Genomic DNA, 18,455 nt, shown 5'->3' on the forward strand with positions numbered 1-18,455 from the left:
TAATATGTTTGTAGAATGAAAAGTAGAGATTCAGTAAAGAGTGATAAGAGTAAAGTGAGATTAATCTGGGAGAACCTAGAAGTTATTCTTGAGCTTGATGTGAAGATGGTGCTAGCTAGAGTAATCAAGGGGGAAAGGTGTCTCAGAGACTTTGCCCATGTGCCTTAATTTTATCAGATTCTAGAGTTCCTTGTAGATTACTTCAGCATATTGCTAGATTAGCATTATAGTCCAAAATTTAATTATTAACCAACTTTTTCCATCTTAGTTTCTAATAAATTGTTGCCTTTACTACTGATAAATTGCTTTTTGGATTTGATTTAACAAAAAACTTTAGTTTTCTTTTACTCTACCTTAATATTTCAAAGCATGTAATTATATGATCTTTTGTTTTTTAAGAGGTATAAAATTATTTGGTTTAGATATAAAAGTTTTTAATCTCATTATTCTTTTGAGACATATATGGGCTTAAAGCTTACAAACTGGGATCACTACTAAACAATTTAATTCAGGCTTTCTGCAATCAGAATATGATTTCTTGTTATCTTTCACAGTGCTGGCAACAGTGTAATACAGGGCAAAGGTTGGTCTGTAGCCCATAGGCCAGCGAAAATGAGGCGCATTGTGCTTCCGTGCAAATGTTCTTGACATAACTTTGGGAAGATAATATCAAATGCAACTTTTTCCTTTATTAGATCACCTAGTAAGTACCTCAGAAAATTCCATGAAATAATGGATTTTTATAATTCTAATGTTAGAATTGAGACAAGATCTTATTTATTAGTTTAATCACTGTCAGTTTTTCTGAGGCCCCTCTGGCCATTGACCTTTATTTCTGAGCTGTGGAGAGCACAGTTCTTATCCAGTGTTGTGTGGCTCACTGGAAACCTGTAGAAAAGAATAGGGAGACAAAATTATCGATGACTTTAATGATAATTTTTCACACATTTAGATTAAATTATCTCTAGTGCTACTTTCTTGATTTATTAAGACTTTGTCCTCTGTTTTTGGTTGGTTTTATTTGCAGAAAATATGTTGATTAACCAAAACCTACTTTTACTATAAGGTCTTATACTATCAAGCACATGATAAAAATAATTAAAGCTACTTTACATCTGTTTCATCTTTATACAGCTCCATCGAGCCTTTGTACCTTACCTATGGAATCATATTTGCCTTCGGCTGCTCCTTTGCATACCAGCCCTCACTGGTCATTTTGGGACACTATTTCAAGAAGCGCCTTGGACTTGTGAATGGCATTGTCACCGCTGGCAGCAGTCTTTTCACAATTTTGCTCCCTTTGCTTTTAAGGGTTCTGATCGACAGCATGGGCCTTTTTAATACACTGAGGGTCCTCTGCGTCTTCATGTTTGTTCTCATTTTTGCTGGCTTTACTTACCGACCTCTTGATTCCAGTGCCAAAGACAAAGAGAGTGAAAGCAGCAGATTCTCCCTCTTTTCCAGGAAAAAATTCAGTCCTCCAAAAAAAGTTTTCAATTTTGCCATCTTTAAGGTGACAGCTTATGCAGTGTGGGCAGTTGGAATACCACTTGCACTTTTTGGATACTTTGTGCCTTATGTTCATTTGGTGAGTATGCATCTTTGGCTCTGCTGGTAATAGATACTATCATTTCATACTAGAAAATTCCTTAGAAGAACAAGATAGATCAGGTTGAAGTTGGCCTCAGACCATTATTCTGGTTGTAATTTGGGGACTGTTGAAATTATAGGTCTCCCAAACAAGTTCAACTCATCCATCAGACCGTTAAACAGAGTCTGTGTCATGCAGTGCTTCAGTACTTTAAAAATTCCAAACCCCAACAAACAAAAACAATTTAAAAAGGAAAACTGAAATCTCAAAACAAATAAAGCATTTGATAGGTCACTTTTTCTAAAAGGGACTTCATAATCATAATCAGAGACAAAGCTGGTGTAATGATTTTGCTAACAGTAATAAATTATTCTTCAACAGAAGGATGTAGAAATTAGATAGTTGCCCCCATCCACAAACCAATGGCTCTGACAGAAAAAGGCATTACATCTACTCATTAGACACTTCTGGGAAAATGGGAACTTTATACAGAAGAGTATTTTGGAAATGTTAAGCAAGTTATAAATGAGGCAAGAAAGCTGAGTTTTTGTTAGAAATTAGGATTTCAAGTACTTAAGCAGTTTATATTATTTCTATTTCAAAGGCAAAACTCAGTCTCTTTATCTGAAACAAGAATAAGCCATGTTTAAAATGTTTACCTTTGCAAAATTTGCTCAAAAGTGTTCATTGTGTTTTTCTTTTCATACTGTTTGTGGCTGAAAATGTATTTACAGTTCAACATAGATGACAAACGATAAAAATGACACTAGCCTTTCTTTTGTGTGTGTATACTATATGTGTCAGCTTGGGCTTTTTAAAACTTAAAGTCTAATCTTGGACATTTGTGCAATTTTTCTTTAGCCATGTGTTTTGATGGAAATTTGTAACAGCAGTTGAAAGAATTACTGGGCTCACAGGGTCAGATAATATCTACACCATCAACCCTTTTGAGTTTCAGAAAGGAATTAGGCCAAGGAAACAGAGAGAGATGGTAAGCATCTAAGAATGTAGGTAGGATCTAAAAATAATTTTGATTTTTTAACTCTCCTTATTTTCTTCTTGCCAAAAGATGACCAAAGAGGAAAGACAAGAGAGAGACCAGGTTTTGATACTCTGAGTCATTTGGCAATTTCCAGAGGCTGAGGTACTAGGTAAAATGACCTAGTATGTGACACCTGTCACACATGGAATATGTGGCTACAACCTGATCTGATAGTTTATTTTCACACTTTTAGGAAAGTATCTCTAAACTCTCTAGATCTGATTTTTATTGGACTAGAGATTTGTTAAGAAGAATCAACTTTATCAGCCTATCTTCTAAGCTTCTTAGTCAAGAAAACATTATGTCTTTACTCAAAGATAAGTGGAAATTCTTTTTAGTTTTTCTTTGTTACTACAAGGTGAACATCCATTAAAATATCACAGCTCTGCTAAGACCAGACATTAATCAAAGGACACGTGGTAGGTGACTGTCTAGTTATTTCTGGTTGTATATTTACAACTTATATATATATTTTTGTTTTTTTTGGTACCGGAGATCAAACTCAGGACCCTGCGCTTGCAAGGCAGGTGGCGGAACCACTGAGCCAAACCCCTGGCCCTACAACTTATATATTAATTTCACACATAATTTGTTTCCCTGCTGCAGATTTCATTTGACCTTCACAGTAAACCTATAAAGTAGGCAAAATAAATAATGTTAGGTCTCATTTTATAGACTGGAAAACAGATCCATCATTAACAGAGATGGTAAGTGATTTCTCAAGAATCATCTGAGTAAAAAGCAATGCAGGGGTTGGTTCCTTTCCATGGTTCTTAGCTGGGAGCAAATCTAATCCTACTTAATAGCATATTAGGCCACTTCCCTGTGTATCCCACCACATTGTACATCTTATTAGAGGGAAAGTGAGTATGTCTAAAGAAGTTCAATAAATGTTACTGGTCTTTTCTTATAGTAAACCAAATTTCACAGTGGGTGATGAGTTACACAATGTTAGAGATACGGTTTGTAATCAGAAGCTGTTAATCAGATGATGCACAGAACAGTAAGATCTGTATTAACTCTGCTAATAAACCATGCCTTTTTTCTCTGCTCTTCCTTTTTTCCAGGCATGTTTTCTTACAAATTGTGTTGATATTTTTCATTTGGGATTTTCTCACTCTTAAATTATCATGGTAATAAAAGCCTGTATTGTAGAAGAAACACCAGGATAATTAAATGCCACACAGGCTGTTGAGGTCTTGTCTTTGGTAAATGCACTGAGTTGGTAACTTTGTTGTAATTTAATAAAGTTTGGATTGTGAATAGTTAACCCAGGCTTCATGAAATTGGATGCTAGTTTCCTCCTTAGATAGGGAAAAAAAATGTCTCAAATCCTTCCAAAGCATAGTAGATGATTTTGATGCATATTAAGCCCTTTATTGACTATTGAAGGTGACATACATGTAACATATGAACTTGATCTGATGGCGCATAGAACCTAGTAAATGTAATAATAAAAACCAGTATGGTTTAATAAAACACTCTGACATACATTTTTTTTTGTTCCGGGGATTGAATTTGGGACCTTGCAGTTGCGAGGCAGGTGGCAGAACCATGAGCTAAATCCCCGGCCCTCTGACATATGTTTTTAAATTTAATCTTCACAACAATGTAAGATCTCATCTTTATTTAATGGATGAGAATATTACAGAACTGAAAGATTAAATAATTTACTCAAGGTCAAGACCCAACTCAGTTGGCAATGGTATGTTTTAAATTTTGATAGTAAAAATTATCACACCACAAGAGGCAGGATTGTGTAGCAGTTGAAGGGCAGAGGTTCTGAAGTAAGACAGATCTGGTTTTAAATCCTGATTTTATGCCTTACTAGTTGTATAACTTTCTAAGTATCAGTTTCCTCATCTATAAAATAGAGATAAATCCCACTTTGGAGAGTTACTATAAGGATTAGAGAAAATGTATATAAAGCATCTACCCCAATTCTGGCATAAAAATAAGTTTTAAAAATTTAAGATAGTATCAAGCTGGGAATTTAGCTCAGTGATTACACTGCCTGCCTCACAAGTGCAAGGACCTGAGTTCGATCCCTAGTACCAAAAAAAAAAAAAATTTAAGATATGATCACCAGTTGAATAGTTTTAAGGGGAGGTACAGAAGATTCATAGGAGAAAGAAAATTTCCAGTTGGAAAAGCAGAAAAAGCTTCATAATATTGGAGTTGGGCTGTGAATATAAGTTTTGTGTTAAAATTGGATCTTTAATCAACTAAAGAATTAATTTTTAAATTTATATCTTTGAAGATTCAGAAGTACAATGAAGTTCTCACAGCTTTATTAAAAATTTGAGAGAAAATATATATGCTTTCTCTTAAAGAAAGGTTGGAGGTTTAATCTTTTTTGTAGTTGACTTTTAAAAATGAATCCTTTTTGCCTCCTGGAAGCTGTCAAATGACCTCCCTTTTAGATTTGGCCATTTATCTCATTATAAGGGTATAAGTTTTAGAGATTAGTTTGAGTGAGGTCTGACTTCCTAAACAACCATTCCTAGTAGCAACTACTTCAGTTTTTACTTGAGGGTTGTTTTGGCGTTAACCTTTTATGGTTTCACCTTATCCTTCACTTAGCTTCCAGGAGCGTGGCATGCTCTTGGTTTTTATTCCTTCCTCCCCATCACTCCCTCTAAGTTTCTTTGCTGGCTCCATTTTCCCAACTCCTGAACATTAGTGTGTCTTGGTGCTCATCTTTGATATTTTCCTGTATATATTCCTCTGCTAGTTTAATCCAGTCTCCTGAGTTCATATTCATATGTAAAAACCATACTGGTTTTTTTAATTACAATTACTAGGCTCATGTGTATTTATGTATATCTATTGTGTATTATGCCAGTGACTCCAAATTTATATTTCCAGCCCAAATCTCTTTCCTGAGTCTTCCAGCAGAGTTATATATCCAGCTGCTTGCTTAAAACCTCCACTTGCATAGCTTCTAGGTCATGTCCAACCTTGAAGTTCTGATCTTATCCCCTAAAACTTATTCTGCCCCCAGCCATCTTCATCTCAGGAGATGGCAGTTCCATCCTTCAGTAAATCAGGTCCCAAACTATGGATTCATCCTTAGCTCTTCTATCTTGCACACCACAACCCTGATCCAGTCAGGAAATTCTGGTGACTACTTTCAAAACATATACATGTCTGGGCCAGGGATTTAGCTCAGTGGTGCTGCTCCTACCTCACAAGCACAAGGTCCTGAGTTCGATCCCCAGTACCACAAACAAAACAAAAAAACCATATACAGGATCAGGCCACCTTTCATTACTCTCACTACTAACACCTTAGCCAGGTTACCACCCTTTAGCCTGAATCACTACAGTAGCTTCCTTTCTAGTCCCCTGGAGTACCTTCTCTATACGGAACCCACAGCCATTCTTTTTAAACCTGTCTCTCTGCTTAGAATATTTAATGGAAATGAGAAAATTCTCTAAGAGTAAAAATTAATGTCCCTACAGTGGCCTTCAGGGTCCTCCATGATCTGGCCCCTCTGGATCTCCTCTCCTCCCTTGCTCACTCAGCTCCTGCATTCACCTTTTAGTTAAGCTTATCCCGATTGCTTGGTTAAAGTCCTGCTTCCCTTCCCTCTCAGCATTCCCATTCTCCTTTATGTTAGCCTTTCTCTTTTTGCACAGCACTTAATACCCTTAATAACTTCTAACATATTTGTAATTTACTTATGATTATTGCTTACTATCTTTGCTAGAATGTAAATTTTACAAAGTTAAGGATCTTTTGCAGTTTTGCTCAGGCTTCTGGCATAGTGGCTAGAACATGGTGGGTACTTAAGTGTTTTTGGGATGACTATATTATGAATAAGTCTAGAGTGACAATAGAAATGGTATTTTATCATCATTTTAATCTTTAAACTTCTCTGCTTTCATGACATAATACGAATTTTTTTCTGGATTGAGAATTTAACATGGGGTCTTTGCAATGAGCCATTTTTATTTTTAATTTTGAGACAGGGTCTCACTAAATCACTAAGTTTCCTAAGCTAGGCTTGAACTTGGAATTCTCTTTCCTCAGCCTCCCAGAATGCTGTGATTATAGGGGTACACCACCACACCCAGCTCACGTAGTAGGCGACACTATTCATATTCATACAGCCCTTAACAAATAAGGTCAAACTCAGCTAACTTCAGAATAGTAGAGTAACCACTTTATTGCTGTCTGTTGATGGGAGACTTGATGTGTTTGCTTTGACCTATAGTTTTATATTGCCATGCTGAAATTATAAATAGAAGACATTTCTGTATCTCTGAAGCAACTTTGTCTTCAGTACCAACTGAAAATCTCAAGGAGTCTGGGATGGTGTATCTCAAACTAGAATAGGGTATACAGAACCATATCCTGGCCACGGGTCTAGCTTTGGATTGCTGCCCTGAGTGGTGTTCTGAGTGCATCATTAAGACATGTTTTTAAACTTCAGCAATGCTGATGCTGCCATGGATCAAGGCTAGAAGGTGGCCTGAACTCTCAGTAGCTAGAGCTCTGTGTTCACACTGTGATCAGGGCTGGAATCCTGCTACATAGCTTTTGGATAGCTTTGGATGAGAGCACTGAACAGAGGGCCACGTCAGTCAAATGACTAATAAATGCCTAAAAATGGCAATTATGGTTTAACTTTTTCACTGGCATGAAATGTCCCATTCTCATTATAAAGATAATTATTTAGTTTCAGTTGTTTTCATGTCTCTCCAGTACTAGTTACCTTGAAAATCAGCTATTCAGATCCCATGTTGTTTGACTGTCATCATTGGAGCCAGCTATGATGGCCATACCTGTAATCCCCGCACTTTTGGAGACAGAAGCAGGAGGACTGAAAGTTTGACTCCAGCCTGGCAACTTAGTGACTTAGAGAGAGCCACTCATCTAAAAAAGGGCTCATGATGTAGCTCAGTGTGCAGTTCCAGGGTTCAATCCCCAGTATTACAAAACAAAACAAAGCATATCATTGGGTCCAGTTTTAGTTTTTATGCTGTAAACTCACATAGTGCTCATTCAAGAGCTCTATGACTTACATGTTGACATCTGTAATATAGTGTTCACTAGCTGTTTTCTTTAATCTGTAATAAATAATTGGGTTGGTTCTGTGACTGTTATCAAAAGAAACTTTGACCTAGTGGAGAGATCTCATTTACTTGATGTAAGATTAATGACAATCATTTGCCTGCTAAGAGGGCAATTAAGTGTACTACAAGTCCACTAGTAAATAGTAATAAACAAGTTGTACTTTTAAAGTAGAAATGAACTTTTGAGGCAAACAGGTCAATGAATGGGCCATATAATATCTCAGGTGATGTTTTTCAACTTTGAGTAATACCAGATGCCACCATGGTTCAGGGCTAGAATGTGGCTGTGAAACCTCACTAGCTAGAGCACCTGTGATCACACTGTGGTGAGAGTGGGAGTCCTGTTTCAGCCACAGTACAGGTGCTGGACCATGCAAATAGGAATGGCAAGCAAACTTTCATCTGTTTGTGGCTTCCTCAGAGGAAGATTTCGGTTACACTTGACAAGAATAGATCATGTGTCAAGCATTTTCCCCAAATCACCTGTAACCATCACAAAGATGAATATAATAAATGTAATTACATACTTAGTGCTAAAGAATCAACTCTGTGAAGCTGTGCATGTTGAGTTATGCTCAGAATTGGAATTTAAACATGTTCTTGAAACTATGACAAATCCCACGTTCTTTTTATGAAAGCATCTGCTCTTCCTTCATTGGGTCACTTCAGAGATGGAGGATGGGACTATCATTTTCAGCCATATTGGGCCTAGACCAAAGTTTTCTTTGCTTTGCAAATTTCTCTTTTCTCGAAACCAAGACTAGGCCCAAATGTTGAGCTATCCCAGCACTCAGGACATGGTTTACAGCCAGGGAGAGAACTCGGGAGAAAACCAGATCATTACAGCAGTTCTGCAATAATGGGAGTAAGAGATTATTAAGTGACCTTATTTCAGCCCCTTCATCTCCTCTTTTGATCTCTAATACATTGTGGCCAAAGTTATTTTTCACAACCTGTGACAACATGAACTATACAGTTTTATGTTCAATTTCATTTTCTATAATAAGCAGTAAGCATAGCAGAACAACAAACATGAACATGTGCAAATTTACAACAAAATACATCATATATTTGATTAACATTATTATAGGACACTGCTTGAATATTAGAGTCATATATAAATTCTCTGAGGCCACTGATTGATCATTAGTCTCCTGAGAGGGCCCTCAAAGAGGGCACTGATGGCAAACCTCTTAGAGATGAGTGCCCAAACTGCAACCCAAAACTCACTTACCACAAAGTGCCAATACTGCAATTAAAGCTGAATACTGAGGTTTTAGTTTAGAAAAAAACAACTCATACATTAGCATCTTTTATCTTAAAAGAAAAACAACATGTGTGCAATAGTTTTGCCACTGCTGAGGGTTTTGGAAAATGGATCCTTCTTTCTTGGGCTTTTTTGGTTTTGATTTCCCTCTTGTTAACATTTAAATTTCACTGGATTTTTTTTGTTTTGTATTTAAGTATATCAGGGCTTATTTGATTAAAGGTAGCATACTTTTGAATAATATCAACTTCAACTGTAATATGTTGTTAGATTAGTATCAAAGTCTGTTCAAGTTTGAGGAGCCTAAATTAAGTTACAAAGGTTTAAACGAACTGTTGCCAGGTATGATGGCACATGCCTATAATCCCAGCCTGAATCACATAGTGAGACCCTGTCTCAACCCCCACAAAGTTATAATATGGATGAATGGAGATAGAAATGTTAACTTGCAACATTCTTCCCTTTTTATTTTTTATTTTTATTTTTGGCACCAGGGATTGAACTCAGGACCTTGCGCTTTTGAGGCAGGCACAGTGCCATTTTGGATTTGAGCTAAATCCCCAGCCCGCCTTTTTAAAGCATGACTTAGACATTGTTTTTTGCCCAACATTTGCCAGACGGCTCAGAGCAGGTGGGAAGAGTTGCCTGACTCATGAAATGTACATTTGTCCTTATCCCCTAGTGCTGGAGCATCTTTTTGGAAGAGCTCTTGAAATCACTAACTCCAAAGAATGCAGAACAGAAGAAGACAGATCTCCTAAGAGTTCATGCTTCACTAACAGTCTTTAGTGCCAAAGACAGTTCAGGGGCCCAGCTGCCCATGTTGCTGTCTGTTTTTCCTTGTGCATCCTTTCTTCCTATCCCTGTCATATCTGTCTCCCCCCACCCCCCAGGATTGGGAGCTTACTAAGAATCAGAAAGTTTATATTCCATCATATAACACATTGGAAAAAGGCTCACTTTGGAGGTGCAAAATTGCAAATGCTACAGCCATGCAATCCAGCTATTTCTACAGTTTTGTCAAACTGAACTGATTTTAGAGATAACATGACAAGAACAACTGTGGTATCCAGGCTTCAAAACTGAGTTTACAAAGGAAGGGTTTACTTTTTTTTTTTTCATATTTTTTATTAGTACATGTTTGCAGTACATAATGATTATATTCAACTTAGGAGATGTGTACATGTACATACCACATCTTTTTTTTTTTTGTCCCCTTCCCCTTCCCTCCCTCCAGCCCTTCTCCACATTTACAAAAGCTCTATTTCCATTTTTTTCTTTCAATTCTTTTTAAAAATCTCTTCTCTTCCTTCCTTCCCCTTCCTCCATCTCTTGTTTCTCTTCCCATTTGAACAAGTTCTTCCTACTTCCTAATATCTCTCCCCCATTTTGCTCTTTATTTATACTTGAGATTTCCTGCACAAGTGAAGTAATGTGATATTTAAACTTGTGTGCCTGATTTATTTTGCTTATGATTAGGGTCTCAAGGTGTACCCATTTACCTAAAAGTGTTTCAAGTTTATCATTCTTAAGCCAGAGTAGTTCTCCACTGTATATAGATACCATATTTTCTTTATCCACTCATCTGTTGATGGGCATATAGGTTGCTTCCAAGATTTAGCTATTATGAACTGTGCTGCTATAAACATGGTCTACATGTATCATGGTAATATGATGTCTTTAACTCTTTTGGGAAGATACCTAAAAGGGGAATGAATAGCTGGGTCAAATGGAACTTTTAGTTTTTTGAGGAATCTCCAGAGTGCTTTCCATAGTTGTTGCACCAATTTACACTCCCAACAGTGATGGCAAAGGGTTCCTTTTGCCCCGAGCAAGCGTTTACTTTAAACCACAAGTTTCTTTTAAACAAATGTAATGTTGTTTACCCATTTATTAAAAATTGCCCACAATTTTGTTAACATTTGGTTCACAAGAAGGACCCACAGAGATGACCTCTCCCTGGAGTCTTGAGACCAGCCTGGAAGGTAGGCCACATCACTGCTTCTGATTAGCAGAAGAGGAACCAGGGCTAGTGAGACATATTGCTCAGGGTTGCAAGGCTGGTACACTGTGCAGACAGGGCTTGAGCTGGGTCTTCCTAAGAATATAGCTTTAGAATAAAATATGTAAATTGCCAGAAGTGAGGGATTGTATAGGCTATTCAGTTTTATTGTTTGTCATTGTTCAAGACAGGAAGAGCAACTAAGGCACAGAAAGTTAAACTGCTTGCCAAAAGTCATATAGTCACAAAAGTGGGAGAACCAGGTATAACATCCCAAAAAAATCTCTATAGAGAGCAATAGAAGCTTATTATAGCTAAACTGTAAACATTTGCAAGAAATGGAATTAGTAAACCAGGCATGGCAGCATATATCTGTAATCTCAGCATTCTGAGGAGGGTCAGGCAGGTGGATTTAAGTTGGAGCCTAGACTGGGCAATTTAGTGACTTGGTGAGATTCTTTCTCAAAATAAAAAGGGGCTGGGGATGTAGCTCAGTGCAGAGGTCCTGGGTTCAATCCCCAGTACTAGAGTGAAAAAAAGAAATTATTAGAGAAATGAAATTGTTTTTTCATCTGTCCCTGGTTAACTCAATCAGGAGGTTGCTTTGGCGTTTTGACAAGAATCCAGTTCCTCAGAGTTGCCAATAGCAGTCACACTGGTTTTGTTGTCTTTCTTTTAGGGATATATTTAGAGCTCAGGGTCAAGGTTGTGGTGTGGCAAATTTCCCTAAGAATGCAAGGCTCACAGGAGTATCCTTTTTAAACTAAAGACTCAGTATCCTGGGCCAGGAATGGCCATATTTGTGTCTGTTCACTCTTAAGATTCTGAAGGAGCAGAACCTTGAGGTCTATTAAATGTTCCCAAACTTGTGAATGTTTTGGGTGCTTTTTTTTTTTTTCCCCAACTGGAAATAATACAAAACATTTATTTGGTATTTTGGATAAGAATAGAGCTCAATAACCCAACTTCCTCTGTGGCTGAAAAAAAAATCACCCCATTAGCACAGTATCATTTAAATGCAAACTGTACCAGGGTATATATTATATAAAATATTGTGTAAGACTGCTGCTGCCCTACCAGTACTTTCAGTCCCTATCCAGATCATATTCAAATACTAGTGGACCCAGTAGTTATACTGAAATAAATCATCTTCCAAACAAACAAAAAAACCTTTAAAAAGACAAATCAAAATGCCTTAGTAACCATACATCCAACTCAAACTTTATCTACTTAAATGAGATTTGCTTCCCACCAAAAACTTTATTTCACTCACACCAGATCTATAAATCTCCCATACTTAAGTACCTTCCTTGCCCAATAATTCTAAGGAAAAATCTAAAATGATTAATAAAGAAAAATGTAAGGATTAATGAGCCTTTTGAATTTGCTTTAAATTTTTTTTTTTTTTTTTTTTTTTGGTACCGGGGAATTGAACTTGGGACCTTGTGCTTGCGAGGCAGGTACCAGAACCACTGAACTAAATCCCCAGCCCTGCTTTAAATTATTTTTAAGATTTAAAAAGTGTTTAAGCTTTGTAATTTCTAGTAGAAAAACATTGAATGAATAACCTAATGGCAAACCATTGTAAAACACTTCAGCTGCATTTGGTCCAGATGGGCAGGGATTATCTTCAAAGCATGTTTGGGGTACTTTTTAATTGATTGCGAATGAAGTTGTATGAATTTCCATATCTGCCATTTTTTTTTTTTTGTGCGGGGATCGGACTCAGGACCTTGTGCTTGGGAGGCAGGTGGTGGCGCCACTGAGCTAAATCCCTGGCCCTCCTTATCTCAGTTTTAGCATTGCAACCTGATAGCCACACTTAAAATTTTATTCTTATTTTTAGTCTTGTAGCTAAATATTAGCCAGGGCTTAAAGGTTTCATTTACTTACTTTGTCTTTTCTTTCTTTTTTTGACTTTCTTTTATATTCATTGTTCTGGTTTATTTTTCTAAGTATATTGATTGTTACTTTGATTTTTTTTTAATGCAGAATGTTTTGATACTTTGAAGAATTAAAAAAACCACATTGTATTTTTATCAAGATTTTCTTAGTTTAAGTAAATTTTGTTTTTCTATTTTTCATTAAAAATAGGCTTATAAAGATACTTCTTTATATAGTTTACTAATCTAAATACGAGCATTTACTGATTGTGTTTCACTATGTGCTGATTTTTTTATTTTTTATTTTTTATATACTATACTCCATATTACTTGAATTTTGTTGTTGTGTGGCCTAGAAAGGTTTCAGTTCATTTCATTCATTAATTCCATTCACAATGAACTTCCAAAAAGGACATGAAGGTATTTAGTTCACACAAAACATTTTCTGATTCAATCTCACAGTATCCTTTTCTGAGGGAAGCAATGCTGATCCTGGTTCTTCCATTAATAGATGAGAACCTACAGGTTTAGAGAGATTTAACTTTGGTCAGAGTTGTACATTAAATGACTGAATAGAATAAAATAGATTAGAATAGAATAGATTCTCCATTTTGTCACCATTTTTGTTCTTGCTCTGTGTGTGACTTTCATTACAACTCAGTTGAGCAGATTTAGGCATTCATTCATTTGACAAATATGCACTGAGTGCCTGCTGTGTGCCATCAGCATTCCAGGTGTGGGGATCCAGTGACCAGAACAGACATTGACTCTTAAGGAGCTCAGGAAACCAGTAAACACATAAACAGGTAGTTTTCAAATAGTGGTATTTTCTTTGAAGCAAACAAAATGGATAGAAGGTGATGGTAGAAAGCAACTGTAGTTTGGGTAGCATTGAGGAGATTTAGAAGCATATATGTGTATGAAGGGCAATGTTGTAGGAACTCTGAAGATAAAGAAGAGCACTTCCTGTTCCCCTCAGGGAGCCTGTAACATAGAATTTCTCTAGTTTCATTAATGCCAATTAGTATTTGAATTTTTTATCTAATTTATTTTTGTCCAGTGTATCATATTAAAATCTGCATGTTGAATATTAAAAATTCTTGCATTCTTTGCTATCGACCTGAGTATTGTTTTTTTCTTTATACATACACTTAACTTTTCTAAAAATGCACTAGTATTGCTCATCTCTGATGTGATTATTAAGTGAATAAGTGGACATCTCTTCATTTTGACTCTTCCTTTTTCAGTGGTATCTGTGCTCTTCTTGCTTTTCTAGCTTTTCTAACCTTGCATTTATTTCCCTTCAGATCGCAACATCTGCAGCAATTTAACTTTTCAGGTTAGTGAAAATTTCTCCATTTTTCAGTTTTATGCCTTAGGCAGTATTCACCAGCATTCTCCTACTTGAGATGACTAAGGATCTTCTTTGTCACTTGTGACTCATTAATGGTGAAGTTAAACATTTACAAATCAGTCATCAAAACAGTCTGTTTTTTAAAAAGAGTATTTTGAAAATTGCAGCACACTAGCATAGGAACTTGGTAAGAAGAGAAGACCTGAGAAATGTAGAATATTGAGCATTTACTAGTAAATTAAAACAGCTGCTGCTTCTAGTAAGGCAGAGCAAGTTTGTTATGTGTTCCAGATTATACTTAGCCAAAAATAATTAGTGATAGATAATTTAACAGTACATTTTAGAAATGATGTACGGTTTGATCAGGCATGAAAGTTATCCCTCAAATGTAGGCCCCAAAATCTAAAAGATTTAAAACTTGTCTGGGAGAAAGAAATCCACAATAATTAAAAAATATCTAATTTTAAACTTAATTTAGACACTCCGGTAATATAATTTTGTGAGGCCCTTATACTGAATAAGGTACTCAACATAAGTATGGGAAAGGCTGGTGAAAACTGTGGATTACTTTACAAAATCCATTGGCGAATATCATGTGGCAGTATCCTTACATTTCACAGCTGCTTTTTAGAATCAACAGGTAAGAAAAGTGGACCTCCACATAAATAGGGCCAGCATCTCCTCTTCATTGCTCTGGTTCTGGTACCTAGCACGTGCCAGGTGTTCAGTGCATATTTTTAAAATCAATTTTATTGGGTTTATAGGTTGGTTGAGCTGCTGAAGTACAAAGTCTACTAATTTCTGTACTCATGACTAGTTTTCATTTCAAAAGTTCTTTAGGTTCTTCAGTTTTGTTATTTTTCTTTGCTCTTCAACATTGAAAGTGACAAAAGTTTGATCTGCACCTTATGAAGAAAGGAGTTAATTGGTTAAGAGACTTTCTCAGATCACACAACTATAGTAAGGATGAGTTACATTTAAAATATAAGCAGTACAAGCTGGGTGTGGTGGCGCATACCTGTAATCCCTTGTGAGGGATTACAGCACTTTGGAGGCTGAGGCAGTTTCAAGGCTAGTCTGAACTACTTAATGAAACCCTGTCTCAAAATAAATTAAATTGAATTAAAAAATAAAATAAAATTTAAGCAATAGAAATAGGCCTTAAAATGATCAAGACTAGTTTCATTGTGGAGTAACTTAAAGTTGTATAGGTGGATGGCAAGAGGTGCACAGTCTGGCTGAGGTGAAATAGTGCCCCTATACCATGCACCTTTTCCCAACTGCTTCCAGAAGAATGTGATTCCTGGGGGTGACTGCAGCCCAGCAAGTAGACTCACAGATGCCTATCTCCTTTTGACTCAAATATACATTGTGTGGCATTTAAAATGCTGCCATGTATTAATGATTGAATTTATGATTAATTATAATGACCTCAACATAAATCAAGTGTCCTTGTCCCACTTAATTGTTATGTGAACACATGGTATTCTTTTATATGCTCCTTACTCCTCTGGAGCCACCTCAGGGACTTTTCATAATCCCTGGTTTTGTCCTTCCTGGCTTTTCATATAAAAGTTCTTAGTTCCCTGTCTATGCCTTAAGCATTGACTGCTCTTCTACTCTCCACTCTTCAGCCCTCTAGACTCACTCTGAACCTAGGGATTGGAAGTACTCATGATTATGAATTTAGGAATACCCTGCCTCCTTCTGCTTCCTTGTGGAGTGCTTTCTAAGCTCTGTATCACTTTCACCTTGACAGCAGACCTGTAACAGTAGTGTGTTATAGCAGTGCCTCCTCTTTTCTCCTGAAATAAAATTCCTAAAAAGTCCTATACACATAATTTTTTAAAAATTACCAATTGTCCACCTATAACATAAGAGAAAAAAAAGGTAATGCTTGGGATACATGTTACAACATGGATAGACCTTGATGACGTGCCAACTAAAGAAGCGAGACACAAAAGGACAAATACTATGTGATTCCACTTAGATAAAGTACCTAGAGTAGTCAAATTCAGAGGGACGAAAGATAGCACGGTGGTTTCCACAGGGAGGGAAGAGTAGGAGGAAGTGGTGGGTGGAAGTAAGCAGGTATGGTTTAATGGTGTTCCAGTTTAGGAAAATGGAAAATGTCCTAGAGATGGATGGCGGTGATGGTTGTACAACAGTGTGGTTGCTATAGTTCAGTTAGAATGACAACTTTTACATGATACAAAATTTATCGCAATAAACAAGAATAATGTCTTTTTGAAAAGCTAGTACATGGGCACAACTATATTAGAAAGATAAAATTGAAACAAAATTGAGCTAGCATGTGATATTTGAGATTACGAAACTTGCCCAGGTTCTTAGAATCAGTAAGTAAGAGTAGTGCTCATAATTTGGCTCCAAAGATGTTTCTTCGCCTCTTATGCCAGGCCTTTAGACTCCCACCCTGTGGAAGTGTCCTGTCTGCTATGCAAGCCTTAAATCCAGACCATCCAAGACTGCCACTTCCTCATCTCTCCTCCTGGAGGGTGTGGTCCTCTTCTTCCTAAATACATTGCAATCATAAGACAAAAATTGAACTTTAAGAAATAATGTTAACCACACTCCCCAGCACTGAAATAAGGAACAATTAGATTAGACCATCTCAGAGGTGTGTAGAAATTATAGCAGTGGCAGAAAAATTGATTTAACCCTAACCCTCACAACGTTTAAACTTTATTCAGGTAAAAAAATTGGAATTTATAGAGGATACTAGAAAGGGAATCAGATTAATAAAAAGATTCAATACTGTGTGCCTAACCAAGACTGGAGGAAGAGAGGTGGATAGGAGACTGGCAAAGTAGCTGTCTAGCCAGTGTCATTATCCTGAATTTTAGTGAGGACAGATTAGAAGAAATAGAATTTTCATTGAATGATCAGGTTTTTTAAAAATTCAGAATGAAGGACAAAATTAAGAAGCTGAGTAAGAACTAATTCCCTAATTCCTTTGTTTTTTTCTCAAAAATCAGATAAACCTAAAACTAAATAAATTAAAATTTCAGTAAATCAACAGTGTACACATCCCTCATTGTTCAAGGAGAAGTAGAACTAATTTTGAGAATTTACAAAACATCTGGCTTATTGACATTATTGCCAGGATCATCAAATAGTTATCAAATTACCCTAAATCCTAGTGATTCAATTAATATTTCTAATTTTATCCTGTCCTATTTTAAGATGAACCTAATTTGAATGTTTATTTGAGCTAGCCTTTTGTTGGATGCATCTGTTCTCTTTGGACTGTTTTTCCAAATTCATGTAATTCAGGTATTGACTAGGGACTCCATAACTCACATCTATTTATTTGCAAGCACATTTAGCTAATAGACGACATCATCAGATTAATGCACAGCATATTCCTTTCTTCTCCTTTTTTAAAATAAATGCAAAACATGGAAACACGTGATGCCTCAAAAGAGCATGATCTGCAAGACCACCCCATGTCTTAGAGTGCCCCAGTGAAGGCCTGGATCAGCTGCTTATGCAGGCAGCTGCAGATGTGGCTGAGCCCTGCAGCTATCCTGGTGACCATGGATGAGGCCATCCAATTCCTTCACAAGAGCCAGGCTTCATTCACAGCCATTTTGTTCATACAAACTGGCCAGGAATCAAGTATCTGTGAAGGTAAATCTGGTGTCCCAAGAAAGAAACTTCAGAGTCAAATTCAGAGTTAAGTGAAGCAAATAAAAATCTAAATAAACCAGAAGATTAAGTATTTGTACTGGGGATTGAATGCAGGGCCTTGCGCATGTTAGACACTCTTAACACTGCACCACATCCCGAGCCCCTTTTTATTTTTGAGACAGAATCTCACTACATTGCCTAGGGTGGCTTTGAACTTTCAATCCTTCTGCCTCGGCCTCCTTGAGTAGCTGGGATTACAAGTATGTACCACTGTGCCCAGCAGAATATTCTTTTTGTAACTTTCAAAATATCTGGCACAGAAATTATTGACAAGGTCACTAAATAATTTCAAGTTACCTAAAAATCCTAGTCATTTATTTTTATTTTAAGATGAAGGCTCCTTTAAACTTCTAAAATTCAAGGTTTAAGCTGGCATTTAAATCCAAACTGGTTCTAGTTGATAATTCCTCTAAAACATTTTATTGAATCTTGATCTTATCTAAATTACGCTGTCAAGGATGTACTATTATTTTAATCCATGAGAAACTTTTTAAAACCAGAAAGGGAAAAATAACAAAGGCTTT

General features: G+C 36.5%; 1 protein-coding gene across 1 annotated transcript in view; it reads left to right on the forward strand.

The window, feature by feature from the left end:
* Nucleotides 1–18,455, forward strand: part of Slc16a10 (solute carrier family 16 member 10) — a 153,754-nt gene that overhangs the window by 94,350 nt on the left and 40,949 nt on the right. The window contains exon 3 of the mRNA XM_004873995.4: nt 1,135–1,588. Coding sequence (XP_004874052.1) covers nt 1,135–1,588 — 454 coding nt within the window. The remainder of the gene's footprint in view (nt 1–1,134; nt 1,589–18,455) is intronic.

Source organism: Heterocephalus glaber, unplaced genomic scaffold (assembly GCF_053883595.1).
Source record: "Heterocephalus glaber isolate CG9 unplaced genomic scaffold, H.glaber_assembly_v1.0 deba00000942, whole genome shotgun sequence".
NCBI classification, from domain to species: domain Eukaryota; kingdom Metazoa; phylum Chordata; class Mammalia; order Rodentia; family Bathyergidae; genus Heterocephalus; species Heterocephalus glaber.